The sequence below is a fragment of the Dermacentor andersoni genome, chromosome 2 (genome assembly GCF_023375885.2).
Source record: "Dermacentor andersoni chromosome 2, qqDerAnde1_hic_scaffold, whole genome shotgun sequence".
Classification (NCBI taxonomy): Eukaryota; Metazoa; Arthropoda; class Arachnida; order Ixodida; family Ixodidae; genus Dermacentor; species Dermacentor andersoni.
The window spans coordinates 75,615,685-75,638,583 of record NC_092815.1 but is presented as its reverse complement, the minus strand read 5'-3'; the positions used below and the strand labels follow the sequence as shown (position 1 = coordinate 75,638,583).

At 43.1% G+C, this 22,899-nt stretch overlaps 1 protein-coding gene across 2 annotated transcripts; it reads right to left on the bottom strand.

Annotated features, from left to right (window-relative positions):
* Positions 1–675: 675 nt before the first annotated feature.
* LOC126541810 (angiogenic factor with G patch and FHA domains 1) lies at positions 676–22,821 on the bottom strand. Of its 2 annotated transcripts, XM_050188754.3 has the most exons (9): positions 22,190–22,821; positions 20,683–20,802; positions 20,323–20,451; positions 14,475–14,759; positions 13,662–13,763; positions 11,452–11,670; positions 10,118–10,239; positions 9,481–9,580; positions 676–1,062 (listed from the first exon to the last, which is right to left on the bottom strand). In XM_050188754.3, exons 1-9 carry the CDS (start codon positions 22,559–22,561, stop codon positions 901–903), a joined length of 1,611 nt encoding a protein of 536 aa, XP_050044711.1. In that variant the 5' UTR covers positions 22,562–22,821; the 3' UTR covers positions 676–900. The 2 variants fall into 2 exon arrangements, with proteins under 2 accessions (XP_050044711.1, XP_050044712.1); XM_050188755.3 differs by lacking the exon at positions 14,475–14,759 and having other exon boundaries at positions 22,190–22,819.
* Between the last annotated feature and the right edge of the window lie 78 nt (positions 22,822–22,899).

The following is a 22,899-nucleotide window of genomic DNA, read 5'->3' as shown; positions in this document are numbered from 1 at the left end:
ACAAGTTGTGACCAGCATGAGGGCTGGTTGGCCCATGTCTAAGGCTAAGCTATGCATATACAGAACAAATGTGCACAATGTTTGCTGCGTATGTGCCGTTTGTTATAGTCTTGTTGCAGTATGATGGGTAATTAATCTAATAGATGTTTCATATTGCTGTGTTGCAACTTATGCAGTCACTACAACTGCATCACAGTTGAGGGTACTGCTCCAACATTCATAATTTTAAATCTACTACAGTGAACTGTCTGTAGCTCAAGTAACAATGATATATGACCTCAATTCATGTAATTAAGAAAATGGTTCCACATGACAAGCATTTTATTTTTATCCAAGTATACTAGTATAACATGCCCTGCGCATTGTGTCAGACTAATATCAGTAGCCTAATACGAGCATGACATGGAAGCAACAATATATTTTACAGGCTTAACCAATTAACAGTAAACCAATTGAGCCTTCTTGCTCTTTTATGTATGGCAGCAGTTCTGTTTTGTATGGTACTTGCATGCAAAAAACCACAAGACTGGCAGTCAGAAGCACTGAGGACAGATGCGCTTCTGTGTTAAGTATTGCATGAATGGTGATTGATGGGAAAGACACCTCCACACCTACTTATTTTATAATATGGATAAAAGATTGCGGGCGTTATCATAACTGAAACACACACATGTGCACCTTCCACCACAGCATTTATTTTCATCACATGCACTATGTACACAATCACCATGTACATGTGAGGTCTGTCACTTTCAACCAATTTAAGTTCATACTATATTGGTAAAAACTGCACGGGTGTACATTATTTAAGAGCCCCCCCCCCCCCATTCCATCCTAAAATTATATAATAAAATTAAAAGGCTCACAGCAACAACATGTGCAGTATGCTGATAAGGTGCGTCAAGTATTTTCTTGTTTTGGATTCAACCCAGTGGTGGCTTCCTTTTCAGCGATAGCCTGATACCGCTCCCGTGTCTTGTTGAGAATGTGGCTCCGCTGGTCTTCCACTTTGGGACCACTGTGGCCCAAACCTTTGCGAGTGTTTCTGGAGGTCACCTTGACCTGCAATCCAGAAGTTGTGCAACTGTTAAACAACATCCTCCATTTTCTCAAGCTTGAAAGGACAGTGAGAGCTATTTTTGAAGTTGTACAAACTCTACCACACACTTCAAAGAATGATAATAAGACTAAGCAAGTACATTACAAACTAATTACAAAGAACTTTGTGGGACCGCCGAATTTAATTAGTTAATTTGAATTATTGTAGTACTGAAAAACCAATATTTTCATGTCAGTAATGTAACACAACAACAAAAATTACATGCCTTTGCAGCAGATGCGCATGCTCATACGTAAATAATAAACGAGAACACTGGCCACAGTTTAACTACAATTTATTGCTTGAAGAAGTCTGTAATCTTCTGGCGAGTAGACAGCAAGTGCTGCAGGATGAATGTCTCCACATCCTCGACCTTCCTCTGAACGTCATTGGGGACATCTTTACAGTGCCCGAGGAATGATCGCGCCTTTTCTAGAAAAACAAACATCCGAGCTGGAAACAGTCTCTTCCTCTTCGTGTGTTGATTCAGTGTTAGCATCGTCTTCGTCACTACTGCAATCTTCTCGCTCACGCACTTTATTCACGATGTCTTCGTTGGTGAGCTCCAAGGATGTAGCTGCCGTGCTGTCGCTGTCAATGTAATCATCGAAGGTCACGGCGGTATCGACGGGGAGCTTCTCGGTAAGCTCATTCCACAGTTCTGGGCTGAGCTCCTCTGTGTCCTCGCAGTCTTGTGGCGTAGGTGAGTTCTTTAAAAGGCCTGCCTTTTGCCAGCAGTTGCTAATCGTGCTTGCCTTCACGTTCCAGCATGACCCTGTAAGCACTTCTGCAGCTTGACGGATGTTTACCTGTGTGGGCAGCTTCAGTCGAATATTGATCAGAAGGCGCTGCATAAGATACTTCCAAAATTCGGCCTTCACACATCTGATGCTGCCCTGGTCCAAAGGTTGGAGCAAAGAAGTACAATTCCGGGGCATAAATTCAAGTTGCACATTGCTCAATTGCACATTCACGATATGCGGCGAGCAATTGTCAACAATGAGGAGAATTTTTCTGTCTTTCTTCATCATTGTGTCGTCGAGCTGCAGCAGCCACTGAGTGAACAATTCTCACGTCATCCACACTTTTTTGTTGGCTCAGTAGTCACAAGGCAACGAGACAATGTTTTTCAAGCAGCGCAGCTTAGCAGACTTGCCAAGAACTAGCGGCTTGAGTTTTTCCATTCCTGTGGAATTGCAGCAGAATAGAACCGATACAGGGAGACGTGATTTATTTCCGCCCTTGCACCTGTCACCTTTGAAGTGCATTGTTTTATCAGGCAACAACTCATAAAAGAATGCCGTTTCATCGCCGTTGAAAACATTGTCTGGACAGAAAGACTCGATGATCTCTTGAAAGAGCTTCTTCCGCCAGGCAACTGCACTCTCGGCATCTGCTGCCTTTTCTTTGCCACAAGCAACCTGCCACGCAATGCCATTCCTTTGCCGATGCGGTAAAGCCATCCGGCACTTGCGTCAAAACCGGAGATGTCCAAGGCGGGTGTGAACTGTAGTGCCTTCTCTTGAGCAATCGGGCCTGACAAGGGCACATCGTTTTGTCTGGCATCCTTAACATGAGAGGACAGCGTCGTCGACGTTCTGGTAGTTGCCAAGCCGCAAGCGTTTTCTTGAGGGAGCCCGCTGTGACTCTCGATGCAATTTCATGATCTTCTCCCGATCCTTGAGCATCGTTGCCATTGTTGACGGGGGAATATCACGCTCCCTGCACAGGTTGACTTGCTTTCTTCCAGCATTCAGCTGCGTCGAAATGTCCACTTTTTCTTTGAGCGAAAACTGGCGTTGCTTCTTTTTAACGCGGGGGCCAGGAGAACTCATTGTCAGCAAAGCGAACGCCACAACACACTCACAGCACCGATCACTTCGCAGCTCCTGCCGATCGCTATCAACGTGGTGACGCTAGGCCTACGACGTAGTAGGAGAGTTGTCCGAACATGACCATCCGTGATGCCACGCCGATGCCAATTCTGCTGGGGCTGTACCCACTGAAACGGGTTCCCCAGCGCATGGCTGCTGCGGATGATGATGATAGGTGTAAGCCTCAGGGATTCGGTACCGAAACTTCAACGGAACTTCGTAATAACGAAGCATCTTGGTGATTACGGGATTAAATTGCGCACATTATTCTGAAATATTAAGTAATCTGAAATTTGTAGTACTGAAAGTTTTTTACATTGAAAATATAGGCATTTTGGTGGGGATTTAAAAAAAATTCGTAAATCTGAAATGTTCATTAATGTGGTGTTCGTAGTAACGAGATTTTACTTTATAAAGGTTGAGAAATGCTTACACATTAAATTTGATACGAAAGTATGGCTCAAAATGCCAGACGTTGTATCACTGACGTGATTGTGACATCACGGCAAAAAGCAAAATTTGTTGATGTCGTGTTGCAGTAAGGCTAGGTATGTGGTTATAAAAGAAATGATGTGTGCTATGCATTTCTTCTGGCTGCACATGCTTGTAGCAGCTGAGGGATCATAGAGACAGAGCAAGTCGATGTATCATGATGCATGCGCACCCCTTGGTAATGAAACCTAAACTGGTTCGTAGAAACAAGTACTATCATAGTAAATTATAGTATTGTAGTATTATATGGTATAGTATTATCATAGTGAATGAATGAATGACAAGTCGAAAGTTTCATACCCATACTCCACAAATCAGACTTGTGATGACCAAGGGGAGGATGCAAACAAGATATGTTATTAAGTCTGCTTGAGAAAACACGGGGAAGGCAGGAGATGGAAATTCAAGACAATGAGCAAAATGAGAACAAGGTGAAAACGTTTCGACAAGTGGACCTTTTTTTAAGGCAAGTCCAGTTAAAATCTCGGCTCCTGCTTTCACCTTGTTCTTGTTTAAGTCTGCTTGAGGAATATAATTTTTCTACAGATAAACCCCATCCTCAGGGCCAGGTCAAATGGCGGACAATATTATGGCTTGCTTGTCAGTATGTGTGCTTCACGTGCCTTTATAGTCATTCAGTCATGGTGTCAGATACAAGTACTAGTTACTCGACATAGCGCTCCCGCTGGTATTGGTACCCCATAACAAGTTTTACTGACTTCATTACGGCATCATAAGTTGAATAGTGACTGGGAACAAAATGAGCGCTTGCATCAAATTAAGCATAAGTAAAGCCTAGAAACAATGCTAAATGGGATGTCATTTTATATATATCTTTGTTTTGTAACAAAGAATAATATAGAATTTATTGATAGGAAAGACAGAGAGGTCGACCTGAGCTAGTGCGCTCTGGTCTGCTACTCTGCACTATTGTAACAAAGAAGAACCGCCAGTTAGCCAGGCATATCTCGAGCATATTGTAACAGATACGAAAGGCACGGACAAGAGAAAAGAAGAGAGGATGAGGAGTTTGAGAGGCCGAGCTGCGCTACTATCACGCTACGATCATCATCCCTCGCCTGTAAATAAAACCATTTCTTCGCAACTCTTCGTAACAGTTGTGGTGGAGGTGCGGGGTAATCGACACCCGAAGACGGAGGCTGAACCAGAAGTTCTTCGACGGAGCCGTCGCATTGCTGGACTCCCACCGAATCTACCGGAGTTGAATATGTCTCAGACGACGCAGACGAACAACGGCCCATTCCAACAGCTGCACGGACAACTTCTGTTCTACAACTGAGAGATGCGCGTCCCTTCGCTGGAAGATCGGACGAAGACGTCGAGGAATGGCTCATCCATTATCACCGGGTGAGTGCCGCCAACAAGTGGAACAGCGCTTCTCAGCTTTCGAACGTCGTGTTCTTTCTCACGGATACTGCGTTGATGTGGTTTGACAATCACGAGAAAACGTTCACAACATGGGGAAGATTTGTTTCCGAAATCAAAAAGCGATTCGGCGAATCCGCGACGAAAAAGAAAAGAGCAGAACAGACGTTACTGCAACATGCACAAGTGCCAGGCGAAACCTGCACGACCTACATTGAGGCGGTAATAAAACTGTGTAGGATGGTGGACTCTGGAATGTCTGAGGAAGATAAAGTCGGGCACATCCTGAAAGGAATTGCCGAAGACGTTTATAATTTCCTCATCGCAAAAGACAACCTGGCTTCCGTCACTGACATCATTCGGCACTGTCGTACTTTCGAGCAGCTGAAAACGAGGCGCATCACGCTGAAGTTTGGCAGGCTAGCCAATGTGACTACAGTTGCAAGCGTGGACAGCAACCAGCCCCTCGATCTTGCATCAACGATCCGACAAATAGTTCGGGAAGAGCTCAGCCTGCACGCGCAAGTGACACATCCAGCCGCAGAGACACGTTATCTACACAACGAACTTTCTCGCCGCCCACAGCAGCCTAGCATCTGTTTCGAGGAAGATGCTGTGAACCGCGACCCTCCCGTGTGCTAAAACTGCGGTTCCACAGGCCATATAGCTTGGTATTGTCGCCAAGGCTGTCAATCACGAAGGACACCACCGATGTTCTCGCCACCCAGAACCTGTACTTCATATGACTTGCGGACGACCGATTCCCTTCCAATGGACCACTTCTCACACGAGACCAGACGCAGCGATTCGCCAACTTCTGAGCGGAGTTTGACGCCACCAAATAACCGTCCCCGTCGCTCTCCGTCCCCTCAGCGCCGTTCTTCGTCACCGCCGCCAGGAAACTAGCATCCGCGGCCAATGAAGGTGAGGTCGCCGGACGGTCTTTGCCAGAAATGCCTCTGCCTGTTGTGATGCTCAAAAACAAAGTGAATGTCTCGATTGACGGAATACCGACCATGGCGTTAGTTGATACTGGGGCGACTGTGTCTGTGATGAGCCTCGCTTTCAAAAACCCTCTAGGCCACAAAGTTATGTTTTCTTGGAACGACGGTATTACCTTTCGTGGAGTGGGCGGCGAGTGGCTTCATCCCCTTGGTGTTTGTGCTGTGAGTGTTTTGTTGGCTGGGAAAGTTTTTGTGTCGGAATTGCTTGTTCTTGCTCGTTGTTCGCACGATGTTATTCTTGGTATTGATTTTCTTGAACAGTGCGGCGCTTCCGTGGACTGTGGTTGTGGCGAAATATCATTGAACAAGTTATTTATATCAGCAGATTCCGAACAAAGCTCGTGTGACGAAGACAGGGACACAGACACGCTCAGTGTTCTTTATGAAGTGATCGCACCATCGTGGTGCCTGACGGCCGTTTGTGTTTCTGCAACTACTGTTGACGCTGATTGTGTTCACCTTGTAGTTAGGCCTCTCTGCATAAACTGTGCTAAAAAAAATATACTTGTGCCCTGCTCTGTCGTGTGCATGACGAAAGGAGTCGCCACATTGTGGGCGCTGAACTGTTCCGCCACGCCGGTTGTCCTTCCTCGCGGTATGAAAATCGCTCTCTTCGATGAAACCGCATGTAACTCAATGACGGCCCTAACTACGGACGTCTCTACAGCTTGCTCTCGTTGCGATAATGGCCATTTTGAAGAGCTAATGCTTGGCATGATCAGCAAGGCTCTCGGTACGTCGGAACGGCAAGCACTGGTACATGTCCTTGCCAGGCATGAGGCTGCATTCGACTTCACGCATGGAGATGCACCCCTTCATTAACCGTCGTCCTGCGCTCGTCACAGAATAGATACCGGCTCCACACCCCATCCGCCAGAAGCCCTACCGAGTGTCATCCTCCGAGCGAAAGGTTATTGCACAGCAAGTCAAGGAGATGATGGACAAAGGTGTCGTTCAAGAGTCGTCTAGTCCATGGGCAGCCCCAGTAATCCTGGTCCGAAAAAAAGATGGCTCCTGGAGATTATGCGTGGATTACAGACATCTAAATGCAGTGACAAAGAAGGATGTCTATCCACTACCGCGAATAGATGACGTCATTGATTGCTTACACGCTGCTTCTTACTTCTCAACACTTGATTTGCGATCGGGGTATTGGCAAATACCTATGGACCCTGCCAACAAGGAAAAGACCGCTTTCGTGACTCCAGATGGCCTATTTGAATTTAATGTTATGCCTTTTGGCCTTTGCAATGCTCCTGCCACCTTCGAAAGATTCATGGACACAGTACTACGTGGTCTAAAGTGGGAGATATGCATGTGTTACCTTGATGATGTTGTAATCTTTGGCCGCACGTTTGAAGAACATAATAAACGCCTCAGTCTTGTTCTCGACTGCATCGAGAAAGCTGGACTGGTTCTAAACTCAAAAAAATGTTGCTTTGGTGAACGTCAAAACTGGTCCTGGGACACTTAGTCGACAAGGATGGCGTCAGACCCGATCCTCGTAAGATTGAAGCGGTGAGCTCCTTCAAGCCACCACAATCAGCACGAGAACTTCGCTCATTCATTGGCCTATGTTCCTATTTTCGTCGTTTTGTTCCCAGGTTTGCCGACATCGTTTACCCGCTGACAACTATTTTGTGACAAAAGGCATCCTTCAATTGGACACCAGAGTGTGACGCATCATTCTCTCAACTGAAGTTTACACTAACGTCAGCACCCCTCTTGCGTCACTTCGATCCATCTTGCCCGACTGAAGTTCACACTGATGCTAGTGGAATTGGGATAGGAGCGGTGCTTGTACAACGCCACAGTGGCGCAGAACATGTCGCATATGCCAGCCGTTTCCTGAGCAAATCTGAACGCAATTATACGGTTACGGAACAGGAATGCCTGGCAGCTGTTTTTACCATACAGAAGTTTCGGTGTTATCTTTACGGTAGACCATTCAAGATTATCACCGACCATCATTCTTTATGCTGGCTGGTCGGTTTGCGTGATCCCTCTGGTCGCCTCGCACGTTGGACGCTGCGCCTCCAGGAATACGACCTTGTGCTGTCGTACAAGAGTGGCCATCGTCACGCTGACGCAGACTGCCTCTCTCGGATTCCTCTTGAGGCTACCGACTCCGATGCTGAGAATTTTGACGACTGTCTCGCTGCTGTTACTTCTACATTTCCTGATGCGGCAGACTTTCAGCGAGAACAACGGAGTGATGTTGCCCTCGAGAAATGCCGGTCAGTCAGGTACGTCACCAGCGCTTCACGCACGGGGCCGGTTCTGACTGCTCGCAGGGTTCTGATTGCCGCACGAAGTTCGACCTCTCATTCCTTGCGTACCCTGTCAATAAACAGCTTGACAGTTTGTATGCTCTATGAAATTTGTATCTAGAGCAGCCATGCCATGTTTCACAAATATTGCACTAATTTAAGCGCAGAATTCTTGAAGAACTATGGCTGAAAATTTTGTGCTGTACTTCTTGTGCTCATGATAATGAGTAATAAACTACAAAGTGACAGTGGGTCTGTGTGATGTTAATTGCAGTACATGCAAGCATCACAAAATGATGCCTTCTGCTTAGCCAGTGACACTATACTGGCATAGCTAGCATTGCTTAAAACTGAGTTAGACAAAGAGACATGCAAATCATTTGGCCAAAGACTTCCTTCATGAAGTCTCTCATGAGTGCATGTGAAAGTCTCTCTTAAGTGCACGTGAGGATCTGGAGTCTGAGGTTAGTGTCATCTCCGAAATCCAAGCAAGATACCAGCCCACAATAATTATTTCGTTCTAGTGCGTAAATGTCCTGGCTCCCACGCATGTCAGACTATGCTGTGGCTCATTACAAAGTCTTCAATTCACCTCCTGGTGAGCAGATTTCTGGCACCATCTTAAGTTTAAATTGTGTACTACAAAAGAAAGTACTCAAATGCACTCGGGGCGAATTTCACATATTGCCACTGATCAGCATTCTTCTTAAGAAGTCTCGTGCCACAACTTCCAATTTCTTAAAGCTTCATGGATACAAATATGAAATGGGAGCGCCTCACATAACTATGCAATGAATTTTGGCAAAGTTAGAAAAATGCGAGGGTATCAACTAATCACACGTGTGTTATTCACTCATCGCAAGGCGCTTCAAAGCAAGTACCAACAAGGCTACCATCTGTTTCCTTTTCACATTTTAAAAATAAATTAGAGTTCCGAAGTCGAGTAGTACATTTCAGCACTGACTTAATATACAACATGTTCAGCAATGAACATCAAAAACTGAAATCCATTTTACTGTACATTTAAGGTGACACTAAATAGAAAAAGGCCGCAGCTGACAAACAAAGCATTTGCATGAAGGACAAGTCTGTGAAGCAACAGCAGTTTACTCTTTCAAGATATGTTCCCCTTGGTATATTTGCCAGAAGGAAGTTGCATCATTTCTTGTATATTCCATAAGCTCGCAGTAGCGCCAGTGACGTCACAGACTACGTGTTTACGCTCTGTTCATTCTTTTGAACTGTTGACTCTGCTCTTAGCAAAAACCGTGCATTTGGTATTTTAGGCATGTAGTTGATCGGTATAGCTCAACTTAATGCTCTGATTTAGTGTTTTCTTAGGACACACTACTCACAGGCTCAGTGGCTCCCTGCTGATTTTTTCCTAAGCCGGCACCTTCTTTCCAGCCCATTTTGTGCAGCAGCTTGAAGCCTATGTTGTCTTGTTGCAATGGTCTGCACAAAGGTATGTGTTAACAGCACAAGTCAGACCTTAAATGGTAGTAAATGCACACGATGTGCATATTTTGCAAAGCAGCCTTGGAACCAATGCACACTGTCACATGCTCCACCAGAATAATGGCCAAGTAAATGGCAAGGCGACATCTCAGTAGATTCCCTCTGAGTCAAAGACAAAGGGAACCTGGAAATCTGTCTTGTCAGAGATTTAGCTTAGCAGAAATACACCCAGTAATGATTGTTAACTGCTCAGCTTATCAGAGAATTGAGCTTAACTCAAAGGCACTCTACTGCAGTTTCCTCTTCGTGTAACTAGCTTCTAGGCATCCTTTAATTGAAAGCTCTCATCCATAAAATTCTGTCTTATCAGATGTTCAGCCACATGAAGTCAATTGTAGTTGATGTGTAACTCTCTTCTAGACATCAAGTAACCAAAAGAACTATAATCCAAGAGCATGAGTGAAACAGTGTGACATCTAGGTTAATGGCCCACATGCATAAAGAGGAGCAAAGAGTGAAAAGAAATGATCGCACTTGTCTACACTCGCTGGCTCTGAGTCCCGCTCATGAGGAAAGTTGCTTCCACGAGTTTCTCTGCGTTCCTGAGCACGATCCTGATAACCTCTTGGTGGACTTCTCGCAACATACTCCATGCCCTGCGCATCAGCATCAAAAAGCAACAAACACTGACCTTACACTTGCATACTTTTGAAACAAAAGAATTGTATTGTGATGATGTCATCCTTTTCTTGCTTGCTTACCAGTGCAATACTCTATGGTTGTTATTAAAGTAACCATTGCAAAGCGCTGCCTTTGTATTTTCAGACTACAGTATTAGCTTTTCTTCTCCTGTCAAAAAACAAAAACAAAATGAACTAACAGCTAAGATGCACAAGAAAAATGTAAAGATATGCACACTATGCTAACTGCTGAAAGCATAACTTCTCGGAATATTTCAGTTTAGACTACTGCACATGAAACTACAGCTTTTCTGAATCTATATCCAATCAGTAGGTGCAAAATCTTCATTTCCTCATGCTTAAAGAAAGAAAAAAGGTAGGCAGGCAACGATTTTATAATTCAACCAGTGAATGTGCACTGTTTAAAAGTGTAAAAACATGTACACTAGTTCTACTGCATCACACGCAACCAACAAGCCAGAACATGACCTGCGGCACAGGATATAAATAAGTGTTCAATGCACAAAAGTGCTGCATAAGCAAGTGCTGCTAAATATATTAGAAGGCAAATTTTGCTGCAGGAACAACTGTAGTTGCGAGTGCATTAAGGAAGACTGAAAAGGTCTTAAGCATAAGTTTGTTGGGACCACTGGCTTTATGCTGCTTCAAAGGCTCTTGAGCATGCTGGCTGTGCTCTCAGCTACTGCATACATACAAGCAACGAAATTGCATCTGTAGGGAACTTAGCTAGAAGGAACCAGTTAACGATATCTGTCCTAACCTTTGCAGTGCTTGCCCAGCAAATCTGCAGTCTACTGCAGAGAAGCATTGTAGCCATGGTAGCCACAGCAAGTATTACAAAGGCAAAGAAAAGTCAGTCAGAAAAACACTGCATGTGACATAAAAAGGCTGGACGCAGGTATTCAACATTTTGTTTTCTCTTTCTATATTATAACCCATTATAATTACTATGAGATTATAAGCACATAATTTGTTACTGACAAAGCTTTTGTTACTCTATCCTTGCTTATTGCCTCTTCAGTCGAATATAAATACCTGCGCAGCTACGCAGTGAGCAAGAAAGCAATTCCTGCACAATGTGCCACAGGTATCGGTGAATAACAGGTATACCATTCACACATATCAGTTAATCACAGCGACCAACAGGTATTAGCGACTGAGAATTACCTTCAGACCATATTTAGCCTTAAGTTTCTTGAGCTGTGCTCGGCGTTTGGCTTCGGAACTGGGCGATGGGGCCCTCTGTGACTCCTGCTGTTCCGAGGGAGAGTCCATGAGCCCTGGCTCGCAGCGAGTGCACGTGTTGTGGCCTCTGTGGATGTGTGCTTCCAACTGGACTGAGCCCAGCTTCAGTCTGTCCATGTGTTGCACCAGTGACTCTTGGCCCTGCCACAACCAAGACAGCCACAGTGACTACAATGACATGGCTTTCCTTTACGACACTGTACTGACACCATTAGAAAGGTTGCCTCAAATGAAAGGGAACATAATTTTTAAAGAAATAATTCGGAACTGTGAGCAAAGAGAAGCAGCTTTGCCTTACTACCCGTTGTGTGTATTTTATTCGTCAGTACTTTTCCATGGAACTTATTAATTGTATTTTGAATTAATAAAGTAATTGCCAATGTGTTAAATGACACCCCAGGGTGAGTTCATCTGTAAGCAGACAACTTACTGAAAGCTGTCGGGACCACTGAAAAACACTCATCTGAAAAGTTTTTTTGGCCAGCCAGCTTTTGAATGCTTCACTTTCTAGTATAAAAGAGGAATCCAGACAGGTATGCTGTCATGTGAATAGGTGCTTTTTTTACGCACTTTGTCAGCCCCTCTCCTTGCCATTTTCAACCAATGATAGAAATTTATGTGCAGCCATGATGAAGGTGCGAATGATGACAGCCACGTAACTATGAAGAGCCTCAGTACAGGTCCCTCATGCTGATTATCGTTGGAGAGACCAGCCCTAGGTAAATATGTGGAACCACAAACATAAATGTGTTGGGTTTTAAGGCATACAGAGACTTTTCCTCCTAAGTACAATTGCTCTGCTAATTAGAATAAGTGTCGATAAATTAGGGGGATAGGCAAATATTTAATTTGTTAAAAAAAATAGTGCTGAACTTTGAATTTGGCATCAGTTACAAAACTACGCCATTCCAGAGGTAGCAACACATGGCACAGATGGCAAAAGAAAGTTTTAGGCTGCATTAGAAGGGCCATCAACTGAACAAAGTTCTTAAAGTCGCAGATACGAATAAGAAAAAGGCGAGTAAATTTAGCTTGCAGAGCAGTCTACTTGTAAGGACTATACCAACTATGACCTGCACACGCTCTCATGAGTCAAAAGCTTTGCTCTTAGTGTTTTGCCCCTTTCCCCACACCTACTTGCCAATTGCACATTGTGTACAACCCTAACAGAGCTATTGCTCTGAAAACAAGTTCTGCGAGACCATTAAAGTGGCATTGGCAGCACACTAAAACTGCGAAAGGACAATAATTTAGAAACAGCACCATACATGCCGCATAAAGGAAAGATGAAAGACAGTACACTGATTTAAAACTGGGCATTTATACAGCTGAATGAAAAATATACAGCACCTGCAATGTAGCTAATGAAATAAAGAACAGCTACTTGTACTCACACCCTTCACCTATCAGCTAATTCACACACGTCTGTCTTATGCAAGCATCCTTCAACTCAAGAATACCCTACGCTTACAAAATCAACTGCTTCTTTGTGACAACACATTCTCACAGTGCTCCACAACTTACAAGTTGATATACTGTTCAACAGCGACGGAAATACAGCCCAAATTGTCTCAGTGCAGTTCTTTTAACCCTACTACAGTGTTCAGCTAAACATGCATTTAGGCAACATTTTCTACTCCAGTGGTGGCTGTGTATCACCTGGCTGAGCGTAGCCACACGAGCCCTATCTTGAAAGCGATCTGCGATGAGTAGTCTAGGTTCGCCGAGGGCTCATAGCTTCCCGTGTGCTGTGTTCTCACCGCTTAGTTCACGTTGAAGTGAGAAGCACCACGAATGTCATTTCACTTGCTGCTGCTGCCGCTCTTCCTCACGCCAGCGTTTTGACAGCGAGTGTTCGCACTCACAGAGCGAGATGTGTTTCTCTTTGCTTGTGTGCGCGCGACACCATGCTTGTTAATTTAATTAGTAAGTGAATGTTAACGAGTTTGTACGGCTGATAAAACCATTATGCTTTTTTCATAAAGCTGTCTACTAATTTGCCATTGCAATCGATGCTTCTTTCGGGCAAAACTGCAACATTTTTCTTAATGCTTCATGTTTGGCACTGTTTCTACACTGTGCAAAACAAATCATACTATCAGTCCTCTCTAGCAAACTTGCTCTAAACAAACCTGCTCTAATGGAACGCCATTCAATGAAGTTCCAGCCTGGCTCTGTAGATCCTTGAGCAGGTAACTCCCTTCATCTTCAGAATAGCGTAGCTCTGCATGAGTCTGGAATACAAAATGACTGTTTTAGGCTAGTACCATATGCTGTAGATGCCTTGCAACAAGTGTGTGAGGAAAATGGGCATTAGGTGACCATGGTGAGCATATTGCACACATTACAAGAGAATAGTGGCAAAGTGAAATGAAATGTCTACAGCAAGACATCCTTTCCTAGCCCTTGCATATTGTACTTTAGCATACTTTTCAGGCTAAAATATTTCTTTTGGCTCTGAAGATGTACATACAAGCTAGCCAGGTTTAAATCACACAAACCTACTGAGAAAGATATAATGCTGACACGTGATGGCTTTTGAATTTGTGTTCATTAGTTTCTTCAAAAATCACTGCATATTTTAAAGATTCTTTATTGAAAAAACAAAAATTGAAAAGAAGAAGAAAGAAAGGAAAAAAAGAGGATTTACAGCACAAATACACTGATAACTGAAGAACCATGTACCATTGTTAACTAAGGTAAAGTAACCTTGTTCCCTGCTATGCTTTATTGCTTTTTTGATGCAACTGATGAGAAGAGAAGCCTTCCACCGGCGGCCTCATCTATAAACAGGAAATAAATCGGCTGGGGTTCTTCCATTATGATGCACCAAACTGGTACCCCCACCGTCATGAACAGCATCATGGTACTTGCTGCAGACAACTAGTGTGGCCAGGCAAAAACAAAGAAATCCTGAGAATATCTCAAACAATAGGTATTCATGCCTCATCTACGCTGTCCACACTGGGAAGACAGACTGCGTGATCAGCGTGGGTCCCCAAAGTGGCTCCTGGAAGTGTCACCAAGTACAGCCTATGCTGCACCAGGTCTTGTGGCTCCTTTAGTACAAGGCGAATGCACGGAGGCTGCTGGCTGGCAGGATCTTCTTCATCTGTGCTGCTACTCTCGTCGGTTGCACTGGCACTCTCGTCGGTGCAGCTGTCTTCCACCTCCCCTTCTTCCACAGACTGCTCCTCAGCTGACTCGTCTTCCAGCTCGAGCTTCTTGCGCTGTTGGAAGCAGTAGGTATTCTACAGTGGCCTACCATAACGACTTGCTTGCTGTTCTTTTGCACGCTTGGTTCTATTGTCCTTATGATCAAATATGATAGTGCAAAAATGAAATTGTTCAATTCTCAGGATAATATTCAGCAGATATCACATTAAGGAACAAATCCTTTGATAATGTTAATTGTGCTGCATGCCTACCTGTTTTGGCTGAGTAGTCCTTGCATTGTTCTTTTATGTGTTCATTCACATCAATTTCATGCTGTCCACCCTCACAACAACTGCAACATCGTCTCACTATGCTGTACAATTAGTATTAAAAGAAAGAAGAAGAAAAAAAGAAGAAAGAAAACCATGCACACACAATTATAAGCCCTAAGCGCATCGTCATGCATACTTGGTCTATTCAGGAGCCATGTTTCTGGAGTGGATTGGCATGCACAATGTGCACGTGAAAGCAGCATGTTTTGTTTACTTTTGGTTCAGCCTATACTACATTTCAGTATGTCTTTTTTTTTCTTAACTAAGTCTTTACAGCATTTTGCATGCATAGTGTTTGAGAAGTGGCAAAACATTCTCTACCAGAAACGTGCAAGCATGAAATAAGTACACCTTTCAATAAATAATGCAGGATTACACTCACACAAATTTACATATGTTTAATCATGCTGTCAGAATATGAGCAAGGTCAGGTTGGTAAGTGTAAATTAGGTGACAACTGGCATTGGTGTCCGATGCCATTTTATCAATCAATAAAATGGGAGTTTATTATCAAAAACAAAAAAGAATACATAAATATTTAGACCGTAAGCCTATATGGCTAATTATCAGTTCACTTGAACACACATGGTCATCAAGCCAGGTGAATGAACAGAAATGCAATAAATATGTTACTTATAAGCGATCATAAAAATTATCCTCTGTGACTTCATAATCACAAGAACACTGATTGCAGCAGGAATCATAAAATAGGTGTACTTACTAACTGAATTGCAATACCCAATAACAATATGAACAACATACAAAAGAAACTACAAAGTGCATATGCATTCAATATTACAAATGATCTCTGTTGAAAGCATTTAGTAACATGATAGAGATAGGACACGAAGATATCAGACTTAGTAGTATTCATGTTACTAGTTTAATTACTACAAGACTTTAGAAATCAAATTTACACGAAAATTTTAAATTACTACATGCAAGTTTTATTTCGAGTGGAATGGAGTTCCCAATTTTAGCGTCATTGGATTTAATTAATCTTTTGTCATATGTGTTTTTACAGGTGGGGAGATTAATGTTGCTACTGGCTGTGTCTTGTACTATGTGTTAGTAAAGAAAACAAACTTAAGGGTAATGGAAAGTTGGTGTTGACTATACCATTTACCAAAAAACTGATGCATAATTTTGCTGACGCATGAACAATAACATTCAAGCACGTGCAGACAATTCAGTGCTTGGACAACGAGCAGAAGAAAAATCTATACAGTAAAACCCTGTTAACTTGAAATTGTAAAAACTGGGAAAAATTATGAGATAAGCGGAGTTTCAACATTAGCGAATTCATGAAAATATAAGCCCTTGGCCAAATGTAGATCACACAGACCCTTTCAAAATAGGCGCCAGTAGCGCTAAATTTCTTGCAAAAGCTTACCATATCATGAGAGGTATTTTCGGTAGATCACTTTTGCGAGATATTGTGTGACTCTACACCCAACACGGGCATCTACAGGCAACAGCGATCCTTGCATAGAGCCAAGCAAACGCTGTTGCACATAGGCACCTACATGTCCAAAGCATATAGCGATGCAAAATATCGTAAAAGTGCTTGTATCACAAAAATGTAATTAAACAAGAATACTGCCACAGGATCACAATTTTGTAGCCATGCCTTCCACTCGATTATATGTCACTCTTTCATCCACCATTTTCGGCTGCCTTGCCCCATTAATAACGCTGACGGAGCATTTCTAAGACTACTGAAGAAGTGTGATAATAAATGGCATTAGGAAAGCCATCGCTACATAATCACAGCCCTGAACTTGTTACTTGATAAAATGCCAAGAACATGCCAAACATTCGATGCAGCTGGCGTAGAGTGCGAATACACAAACACAGAAATGCAGAGCATGGTGAATAAGTAAGTTGATGACCCTCTGCGCATACGTAAGCATGCATGTTGCGGTGGTCACAGGTACATTCTCATGCTCACCACGCTTTGTCAGGGGTCAGAGCAGCACTCCGCCCGTGTTATCAATGAGATTGCAGTCAGCCACGATCATTAGATGATAAGAGTGGCATAGAAAGAAGCGGAATTCGCTACAAACTTGTGGTCCTGTCTCTTTTTGGCAATATTGCAGTATGGAGACTTTTGGGTAATGACCTTTTCCCGCCATTTTTGCAGTCGAGATTTCTAGATATCCAGAGTATGGCACAAGAGCATTTCAAGAGGTGAAAAATACATGAAACCCACACCAAGCCAGGAAGAAAATATCGACTTGACCAATATTTTGAGATACCCGAGTTCGAGTTAATGAGGGTTTACTATAATTCTCAAAGTGCAATTAATAAAGCCCCATTTTTCACTACAGTAACTTAAGTGTGGATGAAGTTTAAAAATATACAAGGAATGAAGTATGTTATGTTAAAAGTAACTTCTCGCTTAAATAAGTGTCAAACATGCATTGCATACATTTTTAACCTATTCTCTACAGCGTAATTTCTTATTACAACACCCAAGTAAATGTGAAAGCACACTCTATGGGGTTGTTAGTAATATGCAAGTTCAGCAAACTATAACCAAGACTTGTTCTCCTGGAATGAAAGTAATATATCTTGTTAGGTTAATATTTAATGTTAGCAGGTTATGAGAGAACCACGCAGTAATTGCTGCTAGCTCTTTCATAATTTGTTTGTGCTCATATATCTGTGTGCCATTCATACTAACAGCGATTGCACATGTCCCTACTGATTTAAATATTGCAGTCCAGAAAAATACAAGGCACAAAATATGCACTAAGGGATACACAAATTACTGTATTGTGTCTTGTGCTTTCATTCACTTTATATAATAATTATTTTACACCAACTTAAATTGTAAAGTCTGCATGTGGACATAGTGACCCTACCGGATTATCGCTGCATCTTAAGCAACCTTCTTCTTTCACCTCCTTTCCAAGCTTACACCTTGGCTATGTTACTTCTGCATTTGTCTGTCATCTCTTGTGTCACAAGTAAAGTGTTGAAAACAGTATGAAACCCGGACAGCAACCACACAAGCGCATCGAGGAACTAGCTGATGCTAGTGGTCATTCTGTATGTGCACAAGGTTTCACAGAGACTGAAAAAAATATCCCAGAAGAAACTATCTCAGCATGACTGTTGATGTTAATGCGATTAGCATTGAAGCAATGTAGCAACACACCTTATTGCTACTTCCAAAACACATCATCGTTGAGGCATTTACTGCAGCCGGGCTCCTCTCGCGCACTTCCCTGTGGAATTCCGCACGTGGCAAGTCTCTGAATATACGGTCAAATTCGACACTGATGTGGCTGACAAAACTGATTGGATTATTTGGGGGGTCAAATTAAACAAGATGTGGAAAAAAAGACAAAACACACCACTCATTAATTTGGCAGTACTTGTCCAATCATAACACACCCACAAATCAAACGAATGAATGAATTCTGGGGTTTTACGTGCCAAAACCACACGTAATGGAGGACTCCGGATTGATTTTGACCACCATGTGGGATCTTTTATGTGTGCCCCCAACACACGAAAAATGAGCGTTTTTGCATCTTGCTCCCATCAAAATGCGGCCGCCATGGCCAGGATTTGATCCCGTGACTTCATGCTTAGCAGTGTAACACCATAACTGCTAAGCCACTGCCGCGGGTGCCTCTAAGTCAAATGCACGCCTGCTTTCTATGTGTCCAAAGTAGAAAAATAATGTCGAACAGATGTTAAATCTCCTACATTAAGTCTCCATTAAATGACTAGTTCAATGCATTCACACTCCCCTCAGCTCTGCCGAGACATGATGCCACTAAAGGGGTTGCTATTAGGATCACCATAAGGGTCACGCTCGTGCATACTGACTCATCAAGCTCGAATTATCCAGTGAAGGCCAATCTTATGTTTGAAGCAACAAAATTAATGCATAAGTGCCAGCCAGGACCTTTGGTGGGGATCGAATTAACTGGAGTCTAATTAACAAAAGTCTACTGTGTACGAAAAAGGTTTGATTCCTCCCAGAACTCAAGAAATTTTAAGGGATTTTCTTATTTTGTCGCTGAAGGCCAAAGAGATGACCTATTGATGACCTGTTCCCAGTGGCACATACCCATTGACCCAAGTTAATGTGAAAAGAAAACGGTTAGATGCCAGCACAGATACTGGTATGTGTGTGAAGAGAGAGACAGAAGAAAGGGGGAAAGGCAGGGAGGTTAACCAGATGGGTAGATCCGGTTTGCTACCCTATGCTGGGGAGAGAGGGGAGGTAAAGTGATAGCAAAGTAGAGATAAAGAAAGAAAGGAGCATAGACATACAATCACAGTCAAATACTGTCACCATATACTGTCACCACACAGCACAGTAGCACTTGTAGCACTATAAACATCTGTTTAGGCTACAGCCGCTTGTGATGTGTGTGAAGGATCCTAAAAATGTTAATGTGGCACATACCCAGGGGTGCGTATCCTGTAATCTAAGTTGACGTGAAAGGAAAACGATTGGGTAGGTGAAGTCTCCTAGGAATGATAATTGCATTAAAACATGTGGGCAGTCAGGTCAGTGTAAAGTTCGTTTTTTCAGCACCAGAAGACCTAGACCCTGTTTGTTTTCTCACTGATCCTAACTGTGAAATGCTGCAATGATGCCAGAAGCCATTCAGAGCTCGTCCATTGTTTGTGTGGAAGGAGTGATGTATGGTGTGCCATTGTCATGAGGCCGAAAATACATAGAACAAGGAGGCCCCTGTACAAAACACCAGCTAAGAGAGCGAAAGCAAAAAGTGACACATTACAAAGATGGGCACATATCAGTATATTGCAATGACTGTGGATATATTATGTTTTTTTCTCGAAGTGAAACATAATCAGCTCCCACAAACGTAAATGTACACAAGAAATTACAGAAACAAAAGCCATAATCAATAAAGATCCCATGAGTGTAAGTACATTTGCTTTTTATGAAGAAACATGCTTCCTGAATGCAGCAGTAAAACAGTAATTTTCATGTTTCTTTCTGATAACGTACCTACGTGAACATGTGAAATGCATTAAACTTCAGTTGCTAGTGCAATTCTGTATGCGGCTTTACGTGTACTTCACGTATAGTCCTTGTCTTCTAGTGCTTGCCTGCACAGTATTCATAGTAGAAGCTGTTTTACCAAAGTGGAAAATGTAGGTCATTACCAAACACAGCATTTAATGAAGAATCCAAATTCAGTAGCCAGCAACTACGCACCTGATAGTAGAAGATGAAAATGCATTACTGGTGAGCACAGTGCCTCTGGTCCCTAAACCTAAGCAAGATACATATGGAGTAAAAGCAACCAACCTTGCGTTTTGGCTTCCGAACTTTGCGTGCTTTGCTGGGCTGTACTTGAGAATGTACTTCGTAGCTTCCTGCATCCGCATTGTAGCGGTAGTAGGTACCTGAAGTTGGCTCATAAAGAAGCTGTGTTGACTGAGGAGAAAAAAAGAAAACAAATTAACTTCAAAGTATTAGAAGGTATGGGTAAAACAGAAGGCAAGTGTCCTGCACTACACTCATATTTTTGTACTATATGCCAACTATATCGCATTATACACACTATACCAACAGGCTTTGTGCACAAATGAACACATTTAAATATGTGTTGATAAGCAATCTATAAGTATAGCATTATTATGCAGTACGTCCTGTCAGAAGACTTACTGGGTCATAGTAGCAACCTGTTGAAACACTGTAGTACATCTGATACTCTTCATTGAAAACATAATCAGTAGAGTCAACGGCTTCCTGTGCCGCCGCCTTCACCAAATCTGCTACTGTGACCTGCGCATTAATAGAAACACAGTAACACACCTTCATTAGCATAGAATGGTGTTAGGCTAAAGTGAAATAATGGTGCCAGCTGTAACGCGCATGTTTTTAAAATTTTTTTATGAAGGATGCTTTCTCTACAGTTTTGTATTATTGTGGAGATAGTGATTTAGAAGGCCTTGCCTTATGTAACCACCTAATTTCAAAAGTGTTCTTCCCACATTTATTTAATTTGGTGGTTTGCATAAGTGGCATTTTACGTTGGCAGTTATAGCAATCACTTCCTATTAGCTCTCTGCAGGACTGAAATTTTGTAAGCCTAGTAACCAGAAAATCATCATGAGCAAAGTCAGTGAGTGCATAAGATAAACATGAGGTGAGGCTATGTCTAACTGCTTGCACAAATGATTAGACGACTTAATAATTAAGGTGTATGTAGGATGTTCAAGTAGTTGCACCATTCATGCTTAGCTGCAAGTCTTGAAGTACAGTTGCACACATTATGAGCTGCCCTGTGGTCAAAGGCTCTCCAATACTGCACGGCTGCACTGCCATATGAAACATTGCAGACCTAAACATGGTTGTAATTACTGGTATTAATTTATTACACCAATGCTTCGTTCGTCAGAGCTGCTGTGCAGTCTTGGAGCCCCTTCGGCCATGGGAATGGTGTTGCAGTTCATATTGCATGCAACTGTACATTAAGTTTAGCACTAAATGATCACATAACAATCTAATGTCATAGAGTTATGGGAAGAGCACCAGCCGATATGCTCCTCTGAGTCTTCATACTATAATCTTTAACTTCACACTTAACTTGATGTATGTTTGCAATGCATAAAATTGCCCAACTAAGCTCTATTCAAGCATAAATCTTGCGTGGGTTTTTCTAACAAAATAGCCATCCACTGGCATATACCAGTCTTTTGATGCAACTAGTCTGTACATGAATTCAGCACAAGGCATTTTATCAGAGCCAAGCTTACTCTGGCACTCTCCTTTACCATCTGAACACTCAACAAACTTAGCAATCAGTGTGGCTTTACATGCTTGGACCTCCTGCTGCAACATTAGCGGTGCTGTGGCATTTTAACGACGATGTGTGTTGTTCATCGTATTGTAGAAAAGAGTTTTCCACCGTGAAAGTGTACCCTATCTGGCATTTCCCGTAGGGCTGTGAAAGGGGGGTTCTCTGCTACAGTTTCTTAAACAGTTATGATTGTAGCGGTAGCACAGTCGCCGGGTGTAGCAAATGCCGCCAATCTTCCGTCGGCCTAGGTGCGTATATTTACAACCATTATCCGTTAAACAATGTATGACAGCATTCGTATTACACAACACACAAATAAACTCAAGTTTTCCAGAAAGCCAGTCAAGTTAACCAGTGTATGGCTCTCACATTTGAACCCTCTGGTGGTTTCCAGTCTTGGGTGCCATCACCACTATTTGATGGTACCGGTTCCTTCTTTGCATGGCACTGGCACGGGCAGCAGCGGTCGCCGGTACCGTCCTTGGCCACCAACGCCAGGTCGAGCAACACAGCGTCCTTTGCGTCCTCTTGCCCAGCACTTATTTTTACGTCACTGAGCATAATAGCAAGCTGCCCCAGTACCCATCGCACATCAGTTTCGATGCGGGTAGCACTGTCTTGCAAGTCCTTGACCAGCGACATGTGTCCTTCTAGCCTAGTTATGTGCTCTTTGATGGACAGCTGACGTTCTAGGTTGCTTATTTTCTCCAAGAAATGGTCGACGCACTCTGTCTGGCCCATTTCTACGCTCCCAGTCCACTTCGTGCCGACGAAGCGAGTTTCGTCAGGAGATTATATAACGTTCGGGTAGACTAGCTCGAGCAAAAAAATGCAGCGTCACAGTTAATAATGAGATGATTACAGCATGCAGAGTAATCCCACGCGGAAAACCACCAAGAACGTTGCTCAAAACACGCGCAAATGACACATTGCGCAGCCGAGAAGCGCTAGTGACCCCAGAGGCTGCGGTGGCACGATGCCAAGCCCGTCAAGCAGCGCCAACAGACACATGCGTTTCCCCGCAGGCCGGCTGAGGCCGGTGAACAATAGAAGGCAGCATCCACGTGACCCTGCGTTCC

Coding starts and splice junctions, on each gene's coding strand:
- LOC126541810 (XM_050188754.3), bottom strand. CDS start 22,561: ATGGGCCAGACAGAGTGCGTCGACCATTTCTTGGAGAAAATAAGCAAC. Junction 20,803..22,189: donor AACCACCAGAGGGTTCAAAT/GTGAGAGCCATA, acceptor ATTAATGCGCAG/GTCACAGTAGCAGATTTGGT. Junction 9,581..10,117: donor GAGCCAGCGAGTGTAGACAA/GTGCGATCATTT, acceptor ACCTTTGTGCAG/ACCATTGCAACAAGACAACA.